The 21,162-nt window shown below is 61.2% G+C and overlaps 6 protein-coding genes across 15 annotated transcripts; 3 read left to right on the top strand and 3 right to left on the bottom strand.

Moving 5' to 3' along the window:
• Window positions 1–524: 524 nt before the first annotated feature.
• On the top strand, window positions 525–1,178 carry CLDN9 (claudin 9). Its single transcript, XM_014457350.2, has one exon. It carries the CDS (start codon window positions 525–527, stop codon window positions 1,176–1,178), a length of 654 nt encoding a protein of 217 aa, XP_014312836.1.
• Window positions 1,179–1,877: 699 nt separating this feature from the next.
• On the bottom strand, window positions 1,878–5,063 carry CLDN6 (claudin 6). Its single transcript, XM_006090469.3, has 3 exons — window positions 5,004–5,063; window positions 2,654–3,467; window positions 1,878–2,418 (listed from the first exon to the last, which is right to left on the bottom strand). The coding sequence occupies exon 2, from the start codon at window positions 3,437–3,439 to the stop codon at window positions 2,774–2,776; it is 666 nt and encodes a 221-aa protein (XP_006090531.3). The 5' UTR covers window positions 3,440–3,467; window positions 5,004–5,063; the 3' UTR covers window positions 1,878–2,418; window positions 2,654–2,773.
• A 567-nt stretch (window positions 5,064–5,630) lies between these two features.
• Window positions 5,631–7,626, top strand: TNFRSF12A (TNF receptor superfamily member 12A). Its single transcript, XM_006090468.3, has 4 exons — window positions 5,631–5,778; window positions 6,479–6,583; window positions 6,798–6,932; window positions 7,015–7,626. Exons 1-4 carry the CDS (start codon window positions 5,685–5,687, stop codon window positions 7,068–7,070), a joined length of 390 nt encoding a protein of 129 aa, XP_006090530.1. The 5' UTR covers window positions 5,631–5,684; the 3' UTR covers window positions 7,071–7,626.
• Window positions 7,627–7,860: 234 nt separating this feature from the next.
• HCFC1R1 (host cell factor C1 regulator 1) lies at window positions 7,861–9,289 on the bottom strand. Of its 2 annotated transcripts, XM_006090464.3 has the most exons (4): window positions 9,064–9,289; window positions 8,731–8,787; window positions 8,489–8,617; window positions 7,861–8,230 (listed from the first exon to the last, which is right to left on the bottom strand). In XM_006090464.3, the coding sequence occupies exons 1-4, from the start codon at window positions 9,144–9,146 to the stop codon at window positions 8,095–8,097; spliced, it is 405 nt and encodes a 134-aa protein (XP_006090526.1). In that variant the 5' UTR covers window positions 9,147–9,289; the 3' UTR covers window positions 7,861–8,094. The 2 variants fall into 2 exon arrangements, with proteins under 2 accessions (XP_006090526.1, XP_014312837.1); XM_014457351.2 differs by lacking the exon at window positions 8,731–8,787.
• An 8-nt stretch (window positions 9,290–9,297) lies between these two features.
• Window positions 9,298–13,020, top strand: THOC6 (THO complex 6). Of its 5 annotated transcripts, XM_006090466.3 has the most exons (13): window positions 9,321–9,595; window positions 10,883–10,998; window positions 11,105–11,169; window positions 11,261–11,364; window positions 11,455–11,492; window positions 11,576–11,624; window positions 11,741–11,812; window positions 11,891–11,993; window positions 12,083–12,132; window positions 12,226–12,288; window positions 12,387–12,497; window positions 12,586–12,720; window positions 12,799–13,020. In XM_006090466.3, the coding sequence occupies exons 1-13, from the start codon at window positions 9,557–9,559 to the stop codon at window positions 12,877–12,879; spliced, it is 1,026 nt and encodes a 341-aa protein (XP_006090528.1). In that variant the 5' UTR covers window positions 9,321–9,556; the 3' UTR covers window positions 12,880–13,020. The 5 variants fall into 5 exon arrangements, with proteins under 5 accessions (XP_023611068.1, XP_023611070.1, XP_014312833.1 ...); XM_023755302.1 differs by having other exon boundaries at window positions 9,308–9,595; window positions 12,083–12,288; XM_014457347.2 differs by having other exon boundaries at window positions 9,313–9,595; window positions 12,586–13,020.
• Window positions 13,021–13,055: 35 nt separating this feature from the next.
• On the bottom strand, window positions 13,056–20,979 carry BICDL2 (BICD family like cargo adaptor 2). Of its 5 annotated transcripts, none has more exons than XM_006090462.3 (10): window positions 20,872–20,979; window positions 19,294–19,588; window positions 16,569–16,784; window positions 16,324–16,440; window positions 16,075–16,221; window positions 15,064–15,255; window positions 14,814–14,963; window positions 13,993–14,120; window positions 13,649–13,769; window positions 13,056–13,546 (listed from the first exon to the last, which is right to left on the bottom strand). In XM_006090462.3, the coding sequence occupies exons 2-10, from the start codon at window positions 19,573–19,575 to the stop codon at window positions 13,385–13,387; spliced, it is 1,515 nt and encodes a 504-aa protein (XP_006090524.1). In that variant the 5' UTR covers window positions 19,576–19,588; window positions 20,872–20,979; the 3' UTR covers window positions 13,056–13,384. The 5 variants fall into 5 exon arrangements, with proteins under 5 accessions (XP_006090524.1, XP_014312832.1, XP_023611067.1 ...); XM_014457346.2 differs by lacking the exon at window positions 20,872–20,979 and adding an exon at window positions 20,208–20,832; XM_023755299.1 differs by lacking the exon at window positions 20,872–20,979 and adding an exon at window positions 19,962–20,181.
• Between the last annotated feature and the right edge of the window lie 183 nt (window positions 20,980–21,162).

The raw sequence follows: 21,162 nt of genomic DNA, 5'->3' as shown, positions 1-21,162 counted from the left end.
CCCGCCTCCTCCCACAGCACCAGCCTCCCAGTCTTGGTCTGGTGGCTCCTCCCCTGCCTCGGCCTTAAAACCCCCTGTCTGTGGCCAGGAGCGCAGTCCTCAGGTGCCCGGGCAAGGCTGCACTGCTCCTCCTGATCCTGCGCCGGCCAGAGGGATGAGGCTCTCCCCAGCCTGAAGGTGGGTCGGAGGGTAGGTTCTGCGTAGCTGGTCAGACAGGCGGTGGTAGGAGCGTGTCTGCTGAGTGGCAGGAGAAGCAGCAGCCACTAGGCACCTCAAGGGGACACCAGCCATTCAGCAGAGCAGGGCTGTGAGATTCTGTTGGTTGGGGACCAGGGACACACTGCGAGGGGCACAGAGCGAGGAGGTGCCTTGCCAGAGGCTCACAAATGTGAGGACTGTCTTGGCCTGAGGACACTGACTGCCCACTCCTGGCAGGCACCGAGCCCCTGCTTGGCAGCGTCGGACACCGCACTCCTCCGTTAACCAGGCCACCGAGAGCGGAGAAGACCTAACTGAGGGGACAGATGGCTTCGGCTGGCCTAGAACTCCTAGGCATGACCCTGGCTGTGCTGGGCTGGCTGGGGACCCTGGTGTCCTGCGCCCTGCCCCTGTGGAAGGTGACCGCCTTCATCGGCAACAGCATCGTGGTGGCCCAGGTGATGTGGGAGGGGCTGTGGATGTCCTGCGTGGTGCAGAGCACAGGCCAGCTGCAGTGCAAGGTGTACGACTCGATGCTGGCGCTGCCCCAGGACCTGCAGGCCGCCCGAGCCCTCTGTGTGGTCGCCCTCCTGCTGTCCCTGCTCGGTCTGCTGGTGGCCATCACGGGGGCCCAGTGCACCACCTGTGTGGAGGACGAAGTTGCAAAAGCCCGAATCGTGCTCACCGCGGGCGTCATCCTCGTCCTGTCGGGCATCCTGGTTCTCATCCCCGTCTGCTGGACGGCCCACGCCATCATCCAGGACTTCTACAACCCCCTGGTGGCTGAGGCCCTCAAGCGGGAGCTGGGGGCCTCCCTTTACCTGGGCTGGGCGGCAGCTGCCCTGCTCATGCTGGGCGGGGGCCTCCTCTGCTGCACGTGCCCCCCGCCCCAGATCGACCGGCCCAGAGGACCCAGGCTGGGCTACTCCATCCCCTCCCGCTCTGGCACCTCTGGAATGGACAAGAGGGACTATGTGTGAAGTGTCTCCAAAAGCCCACTGCTCAGAGCCTTGACTTTGCGCTGGATGCCCCTCTCCAACCCCTGCCTTCTACCCTCCACCCCTTCCCCAGATGAAACCTACTTTCTGGGCGTTCCAGCCAGGTCTGGCTGCTGGGCTCATCTCAGATGGCTTGGCTGAGCCCAGATCCTCCTCCATGGGGCCCCCACCTCCTGGCCACCCAACTCCCCCAACCAGTTGCTGTCTTCTGCTTCCTGGACCTACGTTGGCTCTCCTCCCCTTCCTGAGGCCTCCCCTGCCCCTGGAACCAGGGCCTCCTCCAAAGGGCCGTACTCCTTGGCTCAAACAAGGAGAAAACAAGGAGAGGATTATGCTCTGCCGGCCCTGGAGCCGGTCCCCTCCAGTCTGGCCACCACCTTCATTCAGAGACCCAGGCCAGGCCCTCTGGGAGAAGCCGATCTCCTCCAGGCCAGAAGGGCCCAGCCCACTCCCTGCCCCCACCCGTTCCCAGAATAAAGAGTATTTGTACCTCTGCTGCCTTGACCTGTGATTGGGCAGGGAAGACCAGGTGGCCCGGGCTGTCAGGCCAAGGTCTGCTCCAGGTCCTGCTGAGCGGGTAACCTCACTCAGGCCGTGCTAGGCAGGTGAGCAACAGAGGTGAGTCGCTCATGGTCACCTTATTCCAGGCTGGAACTCAACAGCCTCCCAGCAACTCCAATGGCAAGCGACAAAACAAAACACTCTTTATTTAGTAAAAACTAGTGGGTGGGTGTGCCATGGCAGAAGTGTGCAGGGTCTGGAGATGAGAGTGTCAGGGGTCTACAGTGTGGTTGGGAAGCAACTCTGAGTCAAGCATGGAAGAGCCAGAGGTCAGAATCCTTGGAGGTAGGGGGTTTGGGTAACTTGTCACCTGCTCTTCTCAAGGGTACTGAGGCTGGAGCTCCGGGTCACAGAGGCCTGACCAAGAAGGCGGGGCTTATCCCTGCAAGCCCTGCCCCACCAGAGCAGGAACTCGTGGGGACAGACTGTCAAAGCACCTTGTTGTCACAAAGTACCTGGCCAGCAAACAGCCTTCACCCAGGGGTCCCAGCTCCAGGCTGGCCTCCAAGACGGGAATGTCCAAGGTGGAGAAAGACGGAGAAACGGAAGTGTTGCCTCCTTGGTCTCATCATCCAAAGTGAGAAATGCCAGCAGCAGAGCCCAGGTGAGACTGAATTTCTTCTTGGTTTGGTGTTTAACAAATGGCTTAAAAGAAAAATACCCCGCCCTAATCAGTTTGGCTCAGGGGATAGAGCGTCGGCCTGCGGACTCAAGGGTCCCAGGTTCGATTCCGGTCAAGGGCATGTACCTTGGTTGTGGGCACATCCCCAGTGAGGAGTGTGCAGGAGGCAGCTGATCGATGTTTCTCTCTCATCAATGTTTCTAACTCTCTATCCCTCTCCCTTCCTCTCTGTAAAAAAATCAATAAAATATACTAAAAAAAAAAAAAAAAATACCCCCTTGCCCAACAAAAAGGAAAAACAAGATAAAAGCAACCCAGAAACTGTTGTGCATTCTGATGACTCCAGCTCAGGAGTTAAGCTCCACGGTCAAGGGAGCCCCCGTCCTCCTACCCATCAGACGTAATTCTTGGTGGGGTATTCAGAGGGCCCCTGAGAGATGGCTCGTGGGGCAGATGCTGAGTATCGGGCCAGGTAATGGCTGGAGCCCCGGGACCCCCCAGAGGGGCAGGTGTAGCACAGAAGCCCCCCACCCAGCAACAAAAGACCAGAAGCCGCCCAGCCCAGGTAGAGGGAGGCCCCCAGCTCCCGCTTTTGGGGCTCTGCCACGAGGGGGTTGTAGAAGTCCTGGATGATGGCGTGGGCCGTCCAGCAGATGGGGATTAGGGTCAGGACCCCTGAGATGACAAAGATGATCCCAGAGGTGAGCACCAGACGGGCCTTGGAGTCCTTGTCCTCCACGCAGGTGGTACACTTGGCCCCACCGAGGTAGATCAGCAGACCCAGCAGGGTGATGAGGAGGGTGATGATGCAGAGGGCTCGGGCAGCCTGCAGGTCCTGGGGCAGCGCCAGCATCGAGTCGTACACCTTGCACTGCATCTGGCCTGTGCTCTGCACCACGCAGGACATCCACAGCCCCTCCCACATCACCTGGGCCACCACGATGCTGTTGCCGATGAAGGCGGTCACCTTCCACAGGGGCAGAGCGCAGGACACTAGAGCATTCACCCAGCCAAGCAACGTCAGGACGATCCCCAGGATTTGCAGACCAGCCGAGGCCATGATGAGGTTGAGGTCGAAAGGAGCTGACCTGGGGACAGAACAGAGTAATATTAGACCAGCTGGCCAAGGTCCCTCATCTCCAACGAGTGCTAATCCCCATGGCCGATGCCATGGCCACACAGAACACCAGGAGTATAAACCTTGGGAGTTGGGGTGCCATGTCTTGCCCCGAGCCTCATTTTCTCATGGGCAAAATGAGCACGAATGCCTTAGCATATATTTCTTTCCTCCTAGTTATGTGGAGAGTCTTGTTTTGGAGTACAAAGGGAAGATAATATAAAGGCCTAAAGCCAGCGCTAGTCCCTGGCCTCAGCCACTATGGGTACATTTGATCAAACAGCAAAGTGACAAAAGAGGATGGAGTGACAGCGAAGTTTGCAGGTGTTTCCACAGAGCGCACAGATGGGAGGTTGGCTCTAGCTATTGAGTTTCAAAGCCATCAAGATTAGCGATCCAACCTTCTTCCCACCACCCGACGGGAGTCCAGACCCCTCACCCCAACATGGTTCGATACCTCAGGCAGGTGGCTACCGGTTTGATCTTAAAGATCATCTGTGCTGTGTGGCCCACCATCCCCACCCGGCCTGCCCCAGCACGGCCTCTCCTCCCCTAAGGCCACGGGCTGTCTCCCTGGGTCCCACTCTCCTGCCCTCCCGTTGGGGCCCTAGAGCACACTGCCAAGGTCGGGGACATTTTTCTTGTGTATTCTTTCCCATAATGCCATCCTCTCAAGACACAACTTCTCGAAAAGGAGCTGAAATCCTTGGGGTCTATCCAGTGAACCAGCTCCTCTACAGCAGCCCCTCCGCCTGTCTCCCCTCACATCTCATTTCATGTTGGAGGACTCCATCCAGATCAGTCCTGTGTAGGTGTTTGTTACGGCTCTCCATTGCCCACAGGTTCCGGGCCACGGCCCGGACCTAAACCTAGCACCAGCCCAGCAGTGTGACCTGAGAGCAGACTCAACACTCACTTTTATTTGCACCCGCTAGGCCCGAGCTGAAGACCTGGGCGGGGGAGGCAGGATGGGGTGGGCCAGCCCTCTTCCATCCAGTCCCGGGTCTACCCCTCCAGGCGTCTGGCCGAGGTGAAGCCGCGGCCCCTCCGGCCCAGGCACCTCGCGCTTCTCCCCTGCCCTCCACTCCGTTCCGGTCCCACATACCATCGGCTCGATTTTGTCCGAGGAGGCGCCTTACCGCTCCCGATCCCCCCCTCGGAGTCCCGCCCACAAGTGGGTGTCCTCGGTCCCCCATCTTCCCGGGGGCAGCGCGCGCGGGGTGGTTTAAAGGCGGCGCCGGCCTAGGGTCGGCTCCCGCAGGTGAGGGGGAGGGGCGGCCGGCCCAGCGCGCATGCAGGTGGGGGAAGGGCGCCCGGGTGTCGGGGCCTTTGTCCCAGGGGAAGAGAGGAGGGGCGTTTAGCCATTTCGAGCCGCCAAAGGACCCGATCTGCCCCCGCCGGGGACTCGGCAGAAGATCAGTCCAGTTCTCCATGCTGCCCGCACCCTGCGCCCCGTTCCTCGAGGCACCCATCTCCTCCCCAGCACGCGCACTGCCCCGAGGCTCACCTGAGCAGGTGGGGCTCTGCGGAGATCCGAAAGAGCCGCGAGTGCGGGGACGGGGCGGAGCGGGGGACCACCGCCCCGGGGAGGACCACCGCCCCGGGGAGGGGCAGAGACCCACCGCGGTCCCGCGGATTCCGACTTGGTCGGTCCTGGGCGCCCGCATCTGGCCGGGGTGGGGGGACATCAGCGACTGGCGGGGGCCCGCAGGGAGTCAGGGCGCAGGGCGTGGAGCCAAACGGACCTCGGGCCTCGGCTCCTCCACCTTCCCGAGCCTCAGTTTCACACTCTGCAAAATGGAGACAAGTCCACATTTTACTCGGGAACTGTGTCCTAAGGTAAACATCAGAGGACACATCGTCATTGTTTTTATGCTGCCCTCCGAGCTGGGAGGGATGGTTCCATGTCTGACCCTCCGCCCCCCTCCCCCGACACGCACACACCTCCGGGACCTGAGCCCCGAGGGCAGCCCAGTCTGTCCCCGCGAGGTGCCCGCCGCCCGCGCGTGCAGGCGGGGTTAGAGCTCCGGGCTGAATTAGCGGGCCGGGCGGGGCGGGGGCCGGGGGCGGGCCGCTGGGCCGGAGGCGTGGGGTCCGCCCCGGAAGGCGGGGGCGGGGACCCGGCTGAGGTTGTCTGTCCCGGCGACTAGCGGCGGGCTCAGACCGGAGCGGTCGCGGGACGCGCACGATGGCTCTGGCCCCGCTGCGCCCTCTGCCGCGGCTGCTGGTGCTGGGGCTCGGGCTGGCGCTGCTGAGCGCGGCGGCCGGGGAGCCGGTGTCAGGTACGCCGGGCTCCAGGCTGGGGCTGGGCGGGAGGACCGGGGAACCCCGGACTGGGATGTGGGAGCCGGTTTGGGGGAGCTAGAGGAGGGGGCAGAACTGGGGGTGCATGGGATCGGGGGTCAGGTAGTTCCCAGGCACCGCGCTCCCTGGCCAGGGGAGGTCCCGTCTCGCTCCGAGCTTCCTTCCCAGTCCCGGCCTCAGTTTCCTGCCGGTCCCACTCGGACTCGGAAGTGGAGAAAGTTTGAAGGCGGGATGTCTCGTCCGGTGAGGGGGCAGGCCCCCAGCCTGGTCAGTACCGGGCCTGCCCAGCCCCAGGGACCGGAGTCGGGGTGGGGTGTCGAGAGGCACGGGGGTCTGTGTCCCCCACACCATGTGGGGTGCTCCCTTCCATCCGGTGACTTAAGTGCCCAGCTATGCGGGGGGGAGGGACCGGGGTCGGGCCCGGTGCCCAGGAATGAGTCACTCGCCGGCGGCGGCGGCGGCGGCGGGGGGGGGGCCGTTAGGAGGGACCTGACCCTCCCAGCCTCCTGCCCGCCGGCTCCCCCACCCCGCGCTGCCGTATCCCGGTCGGGCGGTGCGGTCACCTGTGAGGAATGCGGGAAGAGGGCGCCGGTGACTCACGTTATACGAGCCGCCGACCCAGACCTCGGCCCCCAGAATAGCCGCGCCCCGCCCCCAGCCTCTGATCCCCTTCCCCAGGCACCACTCCCTGCTCCCGCGGCAGCTCCTGGAGCGAGGACCTCGACAAGTGCATGAACTGCGAGTCCTGTCCAGCCCTACCGCACAGCGACTTCTGCCGGGGATGTGAGTGGGGGCGGGCCGGGGGGCGAGCGGACCCCAGCATAGGGGAGAGTTGCTGGGGTAGAGAGGGAGCAGGTGGCTTTAGATCTGGGGAATTAAGGTGGGAGGCGAATGGGGAAGGGGCGCCAATCCGGGTAGGGAAAGACTTGAGGCTCCGCTCTAGGGGGTGGGGCTGGTCCGGAGAGGGGTGAGGTCTGACTTTGAGTCCTGCCCGCAGGTGCTGGGGCTCCTTCAGCCTCCTTTGGGCTGTTGTGGCCCATCTTGGGGGGCGCCTTGAGCCTAGCCCTTGTGCTAGGGCTGCTTTCTGGCTTCCTGGTCTGGAGACGGTGCCGCAGGAGAGAGAAGTTTACCAGTAAGTGCGCCCGTCCCCCTTGCCCCGCCATCACTCCTCAGCATGTACCCAGCTCTTGATGACCCCTCTTCTTATTTTTCAGCCCCCATCGAGGAGACCGGCGGGGAGGGCTGTCCCGGCGCAGCGCTGATCCAGTGACCATGAGCTTCCCTGGTCATCAGGAAACTGTGCCCACCGCCATTCATTCATTCATTCATTGTGGAGCCAGCCCTTGCCTCCCAACTAGAGCCATGCTACTCCCATCACAGGGGTGTGCAGGAGGGGGGGACAGCTGAATCACTCATCTGGGGCCTGGATCCAGGCTTCAGAGGAAACTTCCAAGGTATCTGACTGCGCTGTCTCTGGCTCCAGGACAGAAAAGGAGACCCAGGCTGGCTCACACCAGATGGCTGACACTAGGAACTGCAACATTTGCACAAAGGCCCCCGATCCCCATGGCTTGGGGGTCAGGCTGAAGTGAGGCACAGACAGAACACCAGGTCCCACCCACTCCTCTATGTGCTGAAATCCCAGCACTGGGGTCTCAGCCTGGGGGGTTAGGGACCTGTTCCTAACACTAGGGGGCTGGCCCTCTAGGGGGGCTGGCCTTGAGACACTGCCCCCACCAACCCTCAAAGGAGGGGAGATATTTATTTTGGGTAGGAAGTTTGGAGGGGCGGGAGAATTTATTAATAAAAGAATCTTTAACTTTAAATGGATCGGAGAGTGGCATGATTCCCCAGCCTAAGCTGGAGGGAGGAGTGAGTCAGCCTCGGGGGCGGGGGTGAGGCTCTGACTCACACATTCTCAATGCCTGAGCCCAGCCTGCCAGGACCTGGGCAGACCCTGACCGCTTTCCGGGGAAGATCTTGAGGAGAAACTGAAGCATCTTGTGCCCCAGTCTTGCCCTCTCTTCCCAAAGGCCCCAGGTTCCAGACTGAAGCCACCATCTGCTCAGCAATGTTTATTCATTTCTTCTGTGGGGGGGATGGGGGAGAATGCCTCCCTTTTCATGCTACTGTCCGTCCTACCCCAGGCTCTGTCTTTCTTTGTTGGGGGAAGGTCTTGATGCTCAAAGGCCTGGTCTGGAGGAAAAGCAGGACAGCTGTTCCTTTCATGAGGGTGTTGATCTCCCCCGTTGTGGGGGAGAAGCAGCGTGGGCAGGTACACGGTCTGCCGGCCCTCAGGGCTCCATTATGTCCCCAGCTGGGGTTGCAGGGTAGTGGGAGGCAGGGGTGTCCCCCAGCCTCAGCAGCCTCAGAGCCTCAGGGATCAGGTTTCCAGGGTAGCGCCAGAGGAGCAGTTCAGAGCAAGGGCTCCTGGAAGAGGAAACGACAGTGAGGGCATAGGGCTGAGGGTGGCCTGGCAGAGCCTCCTCCTACCAGGTTCAGGTCCCCCAGGGCTCCTGGGCTGCCTCTACCTTCTAAGGAGCCAAGAGGAGAAACGACAGAGGTTGGCTAGAAGCTAAAAATAGCAGGATGAGGCAAGGCCTGGAGGCTGGCGCCCAGGAGGTGTGATCCTCCAGAAGGCCCGGTCAGCGGATGGTCAGCGGATAGCGGATAGCGGATGGTGCTTACCTGAGTCGGGGCAGAGCTGGGGAGAATGCCAGGGGGGGGCTGCAGTAAGGGTGGTCATTATGCAGGCTGAGCTGAGAGAAGTGGGTGGCCATATTCTCCTCGGACAGGAACTGCTTGCGCTGGGGCTCCCTGGGGAGAGACCAGGAGGCAGGTAGGCTGGGATACTCGGAGGGGAGGCAGGCTGATGGGGACCTGAGTTGCCAGAGGTCTTGTTGGGAGTCCCTCCCTGTCCCCAGACTCACTGCTCCTCCTTCAGGCGCCGTTTGGTGCTCAGGGGCACAGCTCCTCGGAGAGGGGAGCTAGGGAGAAAAGAGAGCCAGGTGCACCCCACCCTCTTGGCCCCATGCCAGGATCTGCCAGCCTGAGCCAGGAACGCCAGCCAGGAATCCCCCAGCCCATGTCTCAGCTGACGCCTAAGTCACCCCCACTCTCTGGAAGTCTCCAAACCGGACTCAGCTCCTGCCCAAGTCCTGCTGAATTGCCCCACTGTGTGTCATCTTGCAGACGAGCCCCGAGCCCCCAGCCAAAGCTCTTGCGCCCCTGGGCGAGGCCCACCTGGGGGCCCCCATACACACCTCGCGTTCAGGCTTCGAGGCACCCCCGAGTCGCGTTGGGTCAGACTCGGGGAGCCACGCTCCAGGGGCTGCTGAAGGATCATTGGAGTTCGGGGTCCTGGGGCAGAGGGTGGGATGCGGAAGGCAGAGGCGGAGCTCCGGGGGCGTGGCCACACGCGAGAGGCGTGGCTTTAGGTGCGCGCAGCAGCGAGATTCCGCGCGGCGCGGAAGACGGGTGGCGCGCGGCTGGAAGGCGGGTCTGCTCGGCGGGGTGGGGGAGGGGATCCGGCGTAGCGGGGCGGCGGTGGGCGCCTCTTAGTGTCGGGGGCCCGGGAGGTCTTCGCGGCGTTCACCTCAGCTCCTGGGGCTCCGGTGGCACGCGGCGACCGCCTGCCGGCCGAGCCTGCCGGCGGTACTGGACCAGTGGGACGCCGGGAAGGTAAACCGCTCCCGAACACGTCCGGACCCGGGAGGCTGTGTCGCGCGGAGCACTCTGGGATTTGTAGTTCTCGAGATGGAGCGAGCTGTACCGCCCACGGTGCCTCTGGGTCAGGTGAGGCGGACATGGTGCGCGGTGCCTTCTGGGGTTTGTAGTCTATGCCCAGTTCAGAAGGGGAGAGCTAGGAGTCCTTCCCTGAACCGTTTTTCCTTTTTTAAAAAACTATTTTGCTTAAAGTACTGTCACGAGGAATATAGAAAGGACTCTCAGAACTCAACAAGACAACCCAATTTTATTGTTGTTGTTCATCCTCACCCGAGGATATTTTTTCCATAGATTAGAGAGAGTGGAAGGGGGTAAAGGGGGTGGGGGCAGAGAGAGAAACAAACACCCATTCGAGAGAGACACATTGGTTGCCTCCCGCAGGCGCCCCAACCCGGCCGGGGATGGAACCTGTAACCCAGGGATGTGCCCTTGATCAGGAATTGAACCCCAGACCCTTTAGTCTGCAGGCGGACGCTCTAACCACTGAACACACCGGCAGGGCAAGTTTTAAAAATTTATCTTTATTGTTGAAAGTATTCCAGATGTCCCCTTTTTCTCCCCATTGACCTCTCCACCCTGCACCTGCTCACCTCCCCCAGGCCTTCTCTGTACTGTTGTCCTGAACCCTGTTTTGCGCGGGCTGGTGGTAGGACTTGGACTCTGACCCCTGGGCAGAAGAGTAAGCCAGAAACACCTCGTGGGCCTAACATGAAAGGCAGAGGGTAGGGCTTAGGAAGTAGTACGTTATTCTTTATTGGGGTAATGGAGCCACATTTTGTGCACTTTCAACGAGGCAGCCTGTTGTGAAGCTCTTTATATACAGTAGCTCATGCAATCTTTTTTTTTAATATATATATTTTATTGATTTTAGAGAGGAAGGGAGAAGGAGAGAGAGATAGAAACATCAATGATGAGAGAGAATCATTGATTGGCTGCCTCCTGCACGCCCCTCACCGGGTATCGAACCCGGGACCCAGGCATGTGCCCTTGGCCGGAATCGAACCTGTGACCCTTCAGTCCGCAGGCTGACGCTCTATCCACTGAGCCAAACCAACTAGGGCAGCTCATACAATCTTGACAGAATCTCCCCTGAGCTCCATTTAACAGTTAAGGAAACTTGGAAGAGAGCCTGGGTGCTTGCTCAAGGTCCTTCTAGGCACCTTGCATCAACTCTCCCCTTCCTTCCTCACCCTCTTCTTGGAGCCACCCCTGGGACTTTATGGGCAGATGCCTGCTTAGGGGGCCTCAGTGGAGGTCTGAGAAGTACGGGCAGCAGCTGAACTGGCGGTAGGGGGACCAGGAAGGAGTCTGCGGATTGGAGTTCCCAGACGGCTTCCATCCGGCCTCTCCCCACAGATGGAGGTGTTTCAGGCCCTGCAGCGGTTGCACATGACCATCTTCTCCCAGTGTTTTTCACCCTGCGGGAAGTTCCTGGCGGCTGGGAACAATTACGGGCAGATCGCCATCTTCAGGTACCCTTGCCCCTGCTCGCCAACTCCCATTGGCTCTGGTATGTGGCCTTCCTAGGACTGATGCCCCCTGCTCCCGACTCAGACACTCTCTCCCCTTCTCCTGCAGCTTGTCTGCTGCTTTGAGCTCCGAGGCCAAAGAGGAAAGTAAGAAGCCCATCGTGACCTTCCAAGGTGGGTGGCAGCCATTGAGTTTGACTTCGGGGACCCCAAGGTGAAGGAGGGGAGCAGGATAGAGTCCTTCAGGTTCTGCATTTCCATTTAGCCCACGATGGGCCTGTCTACAGCATGGTCTCCACTGATCGACATCTGTTCAGCGCTGGGGACGGGGAGGTGAAGGCCTGGCTTTGGGCAGAGATCCTCAAGAAGGTAAGGAGTGTGGAGCTGAGGGGCAGGGGCACTGGGGCACCCAGGCCCAGAGGGAACCTTTGAGGTCACCCAGTGCTTCTCTCCATGAAGGGCTGTAAGGAGCTATGGTGTCGTCAGCCCCCGTACAGGTAAGCCAGGGCCGCGTGGGCAGAGGGCACGTGAGGGTGCAGGTGCTGCCTCACCAGAGCTGACCCTGCTCTCTCTCCTCCAGGACCAGCCTGGAAGTGCCTGAGATCAACGCTTTGCTTCTCGTCCCCAAGGTCTGAGCCTTTTGTGACTAGGGCTCTACCCTGCCCTGTTTCTGGCCCAAACGAATACTTCCCCGATCCCTGCCCTTATTTGACACTGACGGGTGACCCCATCTTCCATCCTGCAGGAGAATTCCCTCATCTTGGCAGGCGGGGACTGCCAGCTGCATACGATGGACCTAGAGACGGGGGCCTTCACGGTGAGAGGCCCTGGAGCCGGGCGGGAGGGGGAGGCATTCTTTCCGGATCTCATTCTGACACGGCCCCTCTCCCTGCAGCGGGCCCTCCGGGGCCACACAGACTACATCCACTGCCTGGCGCTGAGGGACCGGAACCCTGAGGTGCTGTCTGGCGGCGAGGATGGGACCGTGCGGCTTTGGGGTAAGGGAGTGACTAGTTGGAGAGGAAGGTGCTGATGAGGAAGGCTGGGGTGGGGTGAGTAGGGTACCTCTCCTGGTTTTCCCTCACAGATCTGCGCATGGCCAAGGAGGTCCAGACAATTGAGGTCTACAAGCATGAGGTGAGGGCCTGCCCCCCACACACCCTGTTCTCCCTTCTCCCTGGGCCTCTCCTGTGTCTTGACCTCCTCCTCCCTTCCCCTCTTCCCTCCCAGGAGTGCTCCAGGCCCCACAACGGGCGCTGGATCGGATGCTTGGCAACTGACTCCGACTGGATGGTGAGCCAGGCGAAGCGCAAGATGGGTGGCAGCTCCGGGCCCTCCCAGCTGAGAGCCCGGGGCTTATGGTGGCGGGGGACCCTCGCCTCTCTGCCCAGGTCTGTGGAGGAGGCCCAGCTCTCACCCTCTGGCACCTCCGATCCTCCACACCCACCACCATCTTCCCCATGTGGGCACCACAGAAGCATGTCACCTTCTACCAGGACCTGGTGAGGCTCGCTGCCTTGACTTTGCGACCCCTGCCTGGTTCCTGTCTCTTAGTTCCTGACCCGGAAAGCCTCTCCCTGCTCTCCACAGATTCTGTCAGCTGGCCAGGGCCCCTGCGTCAACCAGTGGCAACTGAGTGGGGAACTTAAGGCCCAGGTGCCCGGCTCCTCCCCAGGGCTGCTCAGCCTCAGTCTCAACCAGCAGCCAGCAGCACCGGAGTGCAAGGTGGGTCCTGCAAGGAGCTGTGGGGGTCCGGGGAGGCCAGGGGTGTGGGCAGCTCAGTCACCCCCCTCTTGCCTCCAGGTGCTGACAGCTGCAGGCAACAGCTGCCGGGTGGATGTTTTCACCAATCTGGGCTATCGGGCCTTCTCCCTGTCCTTCTGACCTCCCGAAGCTGGTGGGGCCGGAGCAGAGGACCTGGACGAGGCCCTAAGCCCACCCTCTCGGGCAGGGAGAGGGCCTGGGGCCTCAGCGAGCCGGGGTCGGAACTGTTTTCTTTTTACAAAATAAAATGTCAGGCTTTTCTTCCCTGTGCTTTCTTTTCAAGAATGAAGACTAAGTCGGTGCAATGAATTATATATTACTATCTGATCTGATACATAAATAACCACCCCCACCCCTTCCCCGGAGCTTGCCAGGGCCCGGGGGCCTGGTGCCCTAGTGCTTAGAAAAGACCTATATAGATTCAAAAAATAGACAGCTCTGCCCCCCACCACCGACCTGGGGCCCCTGACCCTCAAAGCTGGGGCCTGCTCCCAGCGAGCCCCTGCCCAGCTTTCCTGGGTTGGGAGGGTACCAGCCCCCTTTGGAAGACAATCGGCCCTGTCGCTCCATTGCCCAGAAGAGGAAAGTGAGCCAGAGATGGCAGGGCAGGCCCCTTGGACGGCCCTCAGGTCCTTCGGAAGAGGTTGCTGAAGAAGCCGCCGGCATGCCCAGGGCGCCCCCGCAGTGAGAAGCGCGGTGCTGGGCGACTTGGAGCGGACCCAGCGGCGCTCAGCTCCTTCTGGCGCTGGGAGCGCAGCTGCTGCCCAATCACCACTTGCATGTCGTCCTGCGGCGGGAGGTCCTGCGGCGGGAGGTCAGCGGGGCGGGAGGAGCCGGTCAGCGCGCGGGCCCCGCCCCAAACCCCGCCCCCTCAGGCCCCGCCCTTTACCTGCCAGGCCTCCAGCTCTTGCGTCAGCGCCACCTTCTGGCGGATGGTGCGAAGCAGCTCCCGGGAGAGGGAGTCCCGCTCCAGAGAGACGCGGCTGAGCTCCAGGGACAGTTCCAGGGCCCTGCAAGCGGCAGGGGAGAGAGCTAGTTAGAGGGCGAGCAGGGGAGCGGGGTTGGGCAGGGCCTCCTGGACCCGGGCGGGAGTGGGACCCGGAACACCGAAACCAAGGAGGTCAGAGGGCCCCTGGGTCGGAGTGGGGGAAATTAGAACCCATGTCACCAGTGAGGCCTAGAAGGACCGGAGTGCCCTGCGGGGGAGGTGGTGGATGGCGGAGGCAGGCTCACTTGTTCACAGCCGTTTCCCTGTCCGAGAGGGCGCAGCTTAGGGCCTCCTCGGGGTCCTGTTCCCGCAGCTCCTTCTGCCTCTGCAGCTCCTCCCGCAGGGACTGGACCTCTGCCCGCTGAAGCTCGATCTGCAGGCAGGGGAGGAGGCAGAGAGGCAAGTAGGCCTCCGGGTCTCCAAGCCCTTGCTCTCCGTGGCAGTCTGGGCTTCCGCTCTCCCACCACCCTTCCCTTGCCTGCTCCACAAACACCCCAGGCAGCTGTGGCCCTGTGCTGGAGATGAATCTTCTGAGCCCCCAGGCTGGGGTGGGGCTACTTGGATGGTATAAACCTGCAGGAAGGGTGCATGGAGAAGCATTGGGAGGTGGGACTAAGGGGGCAATGCATCCAGGAAGTCATCCTGGAGGAGGTGGCAAACAGGCTGACCTTTTTTTTTAAATACTCACCAAGTATATTCCCCCCCCCCCTTTTTTTTAGGGAGGGAGGGAGAGGGGAAGAGAGAGAGAAACTTCAGCGTGAGCGAGATACATTGACTGGTTGCCTCCCATACCCATACTGATAGGGGCCAGGGATTGAACCTGCAACCCAGGAATGTGCCTTTGACCTGGAATCGAACCCACGACCTTTTAGTGCACAGGCCAACGCTGTAATCACTGAGCAAAACTGGCCAGGGCCAGGCAGGCCCTTGAAGCATGACTGCACGTTTGTTGGGATGAAGGATTATCCAGGTAGAGGGGCATTAGTGGAAAAAGGCTGAGTTATAGATGGAAAAGAGAAACACGTTGAGAAGGGCTCTACACCCAGCACTATGTCCTCCTCCCCACCTCATCCTGCAGCCGGGCCACTTCCATCTCCTTTTCCTCCAGTATCTCTCCTGGGCTCAGGGATGATCTCTTTATGGGAGGCTCCAAGCTCTCCTCCTGGGATGAAGGCTGTTGACTGGATGCCTCCTGGGTCTCCGGGGACAGAGTGGTCTGTTCACCAAAGGAATTAGTGAGGTGTTGAACCCCGTGGGGAAAGGAAGAGGGGTGGAGCCTGCAGCCCTCCTGGATGGCTGCGGGGCTTCGAGCTCACCGGGGCGTCTCTGTGTCCATCTGCGTTCTGGTTCTGGTCGCTGTCCAGGCTGTGGGCCAGCTCTGACTGCAGCGAGGCCCCCGATGTGTCGGCGTCCTGCAGGCGTGACTCCTCCTCCAGCTCCGAAACTCGCCGCTGCAGCCTCCGCAGGGTACTCAGTGCCTCCCTGGCCTCGGAGCGCGCACATTCCAGCTGTGCACGCAACGATAGACAAGCGAAGGCGGTCAGCCAGGCGCACCCGCAAGGCATCCCGCGGCTGGCCCATAGAGGGCGCTGGCGTGCCGCGGAGGGCCAGGCAGCCCCGCGCGTCTGCGCATCCCAGCTATAGGGGCCTGCTCCCCCACTCCTGGGTCTCCAGGCGGCAATTGGGTGGTGCACTTCCCCTTACCAATTTCCTCCCCTATAAATCAGGGTGCGGATAGGCGCCGGGGTTTTACAGTTTTCCATCGCCTTCCCTCCAGCCACACCCCATAAGGTAACTTCTCAGAGAGCCCGGCCCTGTCTTTGACCAGTCAGTCTTCTAACTGCTATCATGAGCCGTCCTGCTAAGCCAGCAGTGCTGGGCTCAGTGCCTCACACCCGCAACAAAGCTCTATACCATTACTATCCCATCCCACAGCTTGGGAAACAGGCTGGGTATTTCACAATATAAGAAGAGATCCTGGGATAAGAACCCAGAAAATTTGACCCTGAAGCGCTGCCTCTTTTCATTCCCTTTTCGCCATCTCTACCGCCTCAGACCTGGTCCATGTCCCCATCATCTCTGGCCTGAGCTCTAGCCTCAACCTCTTCCTCACCTCCCAGCTGCTTGGTTCTGATGCATTCTAGGAGTGTACCACCCCTGCTTAATTCCCTTCCATGGCCCCACTTGTCCTTGGGCTAATGCTTATGCTCTCGTGGCCCCGCTGCTGGGCTCCCATTGACCCAGCTCTGGCCTCATCTCCCAGGAAGACCTGAGACAGTGGCCAAGGCCAGCTGGATGCACCCACACACCCCAACCCCACTGGTCACCTCCAAGCTGTGCTCCCGCCTCTCTCGCCGCAGTAGCAACAGCTCCTCGTGGGTTGCCTGTAGCCTGCCCTGGCCCTTCTCCACCTCCTCACGCAGTCCTCGGATCTGGGCCTCCAGGTCCTGCCGGCGACTCTGCAGCATCTGGTTCTAGGGAAAGGCCTCAGCTGGAGGGGAGGTGCTGGGCTAGCTCCCGATTGCCCCAGCCCAGCTTTCCTGGCTCCACAGGCCCCCAGCCCTAGCGGCACTCACCTCCCCCTGCAGACTTTCCAGTCGAGTCCTCAGCTCTGCCCTGGCCAGGGCCTGGGCCTGGCACTGCCCCCGAAGGCCATCTAGTTCCTTCTGAAGCTCCTGCTCAGTCTGGGAGGCCTGGTGGTGGTGGTTGGGGCGAGAGGGGAACAGTGGAGCCCTGAGGTGGCCACAGCCTCCACACCAATCCCAGGGCACCCACTCCCCAACTGGGACCCAGGAACCTGGATGGGTTAGGGCTGTCCCACCTGGGCCAACTGCTGGCTGAGCCGCAGGTTCTGCTCACTGAGTTCCCGGAGGGCCTGGGCTCGTTCTCGTCCACTGTCCTGCTGCTCTGAGCGTTGTTCTCCAAGCTGGGCCCGCAGCGCCTCCACATCGCCCTCCAGCTCCACAGCCCTGGCCTCCCACTCGGCTCCCCGTGCTGCCAGGCCCCGGCGGAGCTCGTGATTCTCCTGCTGCAGCCGCTGTGGGGCCAGGACAGAAGGTCAGAGAGAGGGAGAGGTGAGACGAACAGACACGAGAGCCCCAGACGGAGAAACAGACCTAAAGAGTTTGAGGGAGTCTGAGACAGGGAGGGAGCAGGCAGAGAGCAAAAGGCAGATTCAGAGAAAAGGAGAGCAGGGTGGGGCACAGTAGAGAGAAGTTTCCAGGCCCGACAGGAGGGGCTGACCCCCCCCCTCCGGCCATGAGGTGGGGCTCCCTGATGCCCACTCACCTCTGGCTGCTGCCTGGACTTCTGGACCCGATGTTGCAGGCGCCGTTTCTGGCGCCTGAGTCTGGCAGAATTTAAGCCCCGACCCATAGTCTCACACAACTAGGGGCTCTGGAGGTTGAGCTTCTGCACGGCCTCTGCTCAGCCCCTCTCCCCCAGCTCCTCCCAGCCAGCTCCCTCTAATTAACCCTGGCCAGCCCCTCCTGGGCCCCACGCCTCTGCCCGCCCTCTCCCAAACCTGTCCAACGAGTGGGAGGGCGAGCCTGGCACACCCAGATACCCAGCGTGGGGAGGCAGGCAAGTCGCCCCCACGCTCTAATTATCGAAGCGGGAAAGTGATGCCAGCCACAGTCGCTACAGTTATTAGCAGTACTCCTGCCAGGCCGTGTGCTACCTCATTTAATCCACTAGAGTTAGAATCGTTCACGTCTTCATTTTACAAACGAGAACACAGGCTCAGAGAGGGAAAGATGCCTTGCCAAGGACACATAGTGAATTAGTGGAGCAGGGATCCCAACCCAGGCAGCCGGGTTTTTAACCCAATACTGTGGGGGCAACACTTCTCTAGGATTAAGCCCACAGGATTGGGGTCCAATGGTCTTGGCTGGTGCTCAGCTCTGCTGCTGCTTTGTGGTCAGGCAAGTCCCTTAATATCACCATGTCCCATCCATCCATCCATCCATCCATCCATCCAATATTGCCTGAGCTCCTCCTGTTCTGGGGTCTGGCTGTCAGCAGCAAGCCAGAGCACAGCGTTCCCTGCCTCAAACAGCTTGCGTCCAGAGATCTTAGGCAAACAGACACATGCTTGAACTAGGTGTTTTGGAGGGACAGTAAGGGCTGTAAAGAAACCCTGGGAAGTAATGAAGAGCAGGGTAGGGTGGAGGCTCCCCAGGTAGGAAGTGATGTTTGAATGGACTCCTGCAGGGCAAGAAGGAAGAGGGCTAAATGCAAGGAACAGTAAGTGCAAAGGCCCTGAGGGAACCAACTCGGGCTACTCAAGGAACTGAAAAGAGCCCTCCCCCTTCCCCCCCCCCCTCACCAGTAGGAGGGGTGGTAAGCTGAGCTCAGGTTGGGGAAGCCGCCCATGAGCACTTTTAGGCTCTGGTGAGGAGTTTCGATTTCAGTCTAAATGTGATGAAGAACCTTTGGGAGAATCTGAGCAAGGACTGGAATGATCTGATTTGTAGTTTTTGAAGATCCCTCTGGCTGCCCCATAGGCAGTGGGCTCCAGGGAGCAAGAGTAGAAGCTGGGGACCGGTGAAGAGGTGGCTGCCGTGTCTGGGGCAGAGACAATCGAGGCTGTGACCAGATGGGAGGCTGCAGAAATGGTAAGGGGGCAGCCTCAGGATCCTGTTTAGAAGAAGAATCAATAGGGCTTGCAGGCGTGGTAGAGGAGGTCATGGAGATGCTCAGGGTCTGGTCCTGAGGTGGGGACAGTGGGTGATGGGTCATAGTGAAGAGGGCCACTTATGCGGAGAGGTGCAGGGAAGTAAGCTACTCAGGTTGGGCTCAGGGCAGCAGTTGGGGCTGATGATGTGGATCCCGGAGTCAGGGGTGCCCAGGGTGTTCAGGGGCCAGATGTGACCCTGGGTGACAGTGTGGCTGACAACAGAAGCTGGGCAGAGGAAGGAATTGTTCCTACCGCAAAAGTGGAGCGAGAATTGACAGAGATGATGCATGGAAAGTGCTTAGCCCAGAGCCAGGCGGGGAGGGGGTTCCCAGGAACTTGGCTGGGTTGCTCTATACCAGGGGTCCTCAAACTACAGCCCGTGGGCCACATGCAAAAACAAATATTGTATTTGTTCCCGTTTCGTTTTTTTACTTCAAAATAAGATATGTGCAGTGTGCATAGGAATTTGTTCATAGTTTTTTTTTTTTTAAACTATAGTCCGGCCCTCCAACGGTCTGAGGGACAGTGAACCGGCCCCCTGTTTAAAAAGTTTGAGGACCCCTGCTCTATACTAATGAGGAGGTGGACCCAAGATTCAGGGAGGGCCAGCAGCTTGCCCAGGGTCACACAGTCAGGCCGGGGGTCTGATTCCAGGTCTTGACTTGTCCTCAGAGCCCATGTTCAAACAACACTGCCTGGGGGACTGGGCCCAGCCCCGAATTATTCCCGAAGCACCCCCCTGCCTGGCTTTCCACCCCTGCTCACCTGCCCTCCATCTGCCCACCCTGGCCCCTGCCTGCCACCCCTGCTCACCTGCCCTCCATCTGCCCACCCTGGCCCCTGCCTGCCACCCCTGCTGCCAGCTCACTTCCTCACGCTCAGAGTGCTGGGCGCTGAGCGTCTCCAGCTGCCGCTGCAGCTCCTCGTTGCGCTCCAGAAGCATCTTGCCGAGTTCTGCCGCCAACAGCAAGTCTTTCTCCTTCTGCTGCAGCTGCAGGGCCAGGTCCTCGGGCTCCTGGGGCCCTGGGCCCCCTCCCAGGAATGAGTCCCGCCGCTCCAGCACGAAGGGGAAGAAGCCCTCGTCACAGCTTGGGGAGGCGCCGCCAGAGAGCAGCCCCAACGGGAAGCTCGGCCCTTCTGGGGAGTTCATGGTGCCGCAGTGTCTGGGGGGACAGGTAGGTCTGTGGCACAGGTGGGTGGCGGCAGGACACTCTACTCTGCAGCCTGGGGCTTGACAGCTCCCCCCACCCCCACCCCCGCCAAGACCTGGCCCTCCCTTAATTCTTCACCTGTCTACCGGCCCACCCAGTCTTTCAGCCAAGGGCCTCCCTGTACCACGAAGGGTTAATGATCCGTGTCTTGGCCACTCAGCTCAGTCAATGCCCCCAGGGTAAACTGAGGCAGGGAGAAGCAGGAAATGAATGGGCTGCCTTCTGCCTCTAGCAGACATTCTCTGCCCCCGACTTGTCCCAGTGCCAACACTCCCTGCCTCCCTCTTTCTAGACTCCAGATGGATTCTGGTTCCCAGCCACTCACCGCCTGGGAGACTTCCCAGAACCCAGGTTCCGAGGGACGAAGGACGCAGGGGCGAGTCCAGACCCTTTCCTTCCAAGAATACAGGGCCTTGGGAACGGAGTGTCCTGACCCTCAGCCCCCAGCAATCCAGCCCCTCCTCTTCCAGGAGCCCAGGTGCCCACCCAGCTCCTGGGGACTCAGGTGCCCGCCCAGGTATCCTGGCCCCGTTCTCCCATTTTCCCAGGAGTCAGGTGTTTGGCTCCTCACCCCTCAGAACTCGGGTGCCCAGCCGCTCAGCCGTCCTCCCTGGAGTGTAGGCACCAGCCCTGTTCCCCAGGCCCGGGCAGGGCGAGGTAACAGGTTGTGCCAGCCACAGCTGCCCTGCCAATCCCGGTTCCTGTTTACTCCCCAGCGCGCCCTGGGGACAGGCGCTGGCGGCACTCCCCTAGGGCCTCCCAGGGCCCAGCAGTTCAGGGCTCCAGAGGGAGGGGACACAGGGGGCTTCCCTGGGGTAACCCCCAACACACACCCCTGTCCCTCCCTCTACCCCCCTCACCAGGCGTCCCAGCTCAGGGATCCCAGCAGTCCCAGGCCAGCTGCCCTCGGGCTGCACCCGGGGTCTCCCCGGCATGGCCCCCGCAGCCTGGCCTGCTCTGGGGATCAGGGGCGTCCCTTCTTCCCTCCCCGAACTGAGCTGCCATTTAGTGCCTCAACCCCGGCGGCAGGGCCCATAGTCCCTCGAACCCCCAGCCCAGGTGTCGGAAGCCCAGCCACCGCCTTCCTTGCAGCCTGCGCCCTGTGCTTCCCGGCCCCGGGAGTCCGGCCGGTGCCTCCAGCCCCGAGCCAACCACACCAGCCCGCCCCGGCGCTGTCCAGCCTGGAGCTCGGAGGGCCCCGGTCCCCGGGTCCTCAGCGCCCCCTAGGCTCTCACCCGACGATGCGGGGATCCCGCCGAGACCCCTGCCGTCCGATCCCTTCTTCCGGAGGCGGCGCCAGGTGCACAGGTGTGGGGCGGTGCCGTGGGCGGGGCTGGGGCGCCCTCTGGTGACCAGAATGGCCAGGCGGGGCCCAAGGAAAGTCACCCCAACCCAGGTCAGAGGCACTGACCATCTTGCTCCTGTCAGGAACAACAGGGCCCCTTAATTGAGCACCTACTGTGTGCAGACTCTGCGCTGGGCATCCAGGTCAGCTCCTTTCCCCTCACAACTGCCCTGTGGGATAG

Source organism: Myotis lucifugus, unplaced genomic scaffold (genome assembly GCF_000147115.1).
Source record: "Myotis lucifugus unplaced genomic scaffold, Myoluc2.0 scaffold_72, whole genome shotgun sequence".
Taxonomy (NCBI): Eukaryota; Metazoa; Chordata; class Mammalia; order Chiroptera; family Vespertilionidae; genus Myotis; species Myotis lucifugus.
Note: the sequence above shows the minus strand (reverse complement) of the source record. Positions and strands in the feature narration are given on the sequence as shown.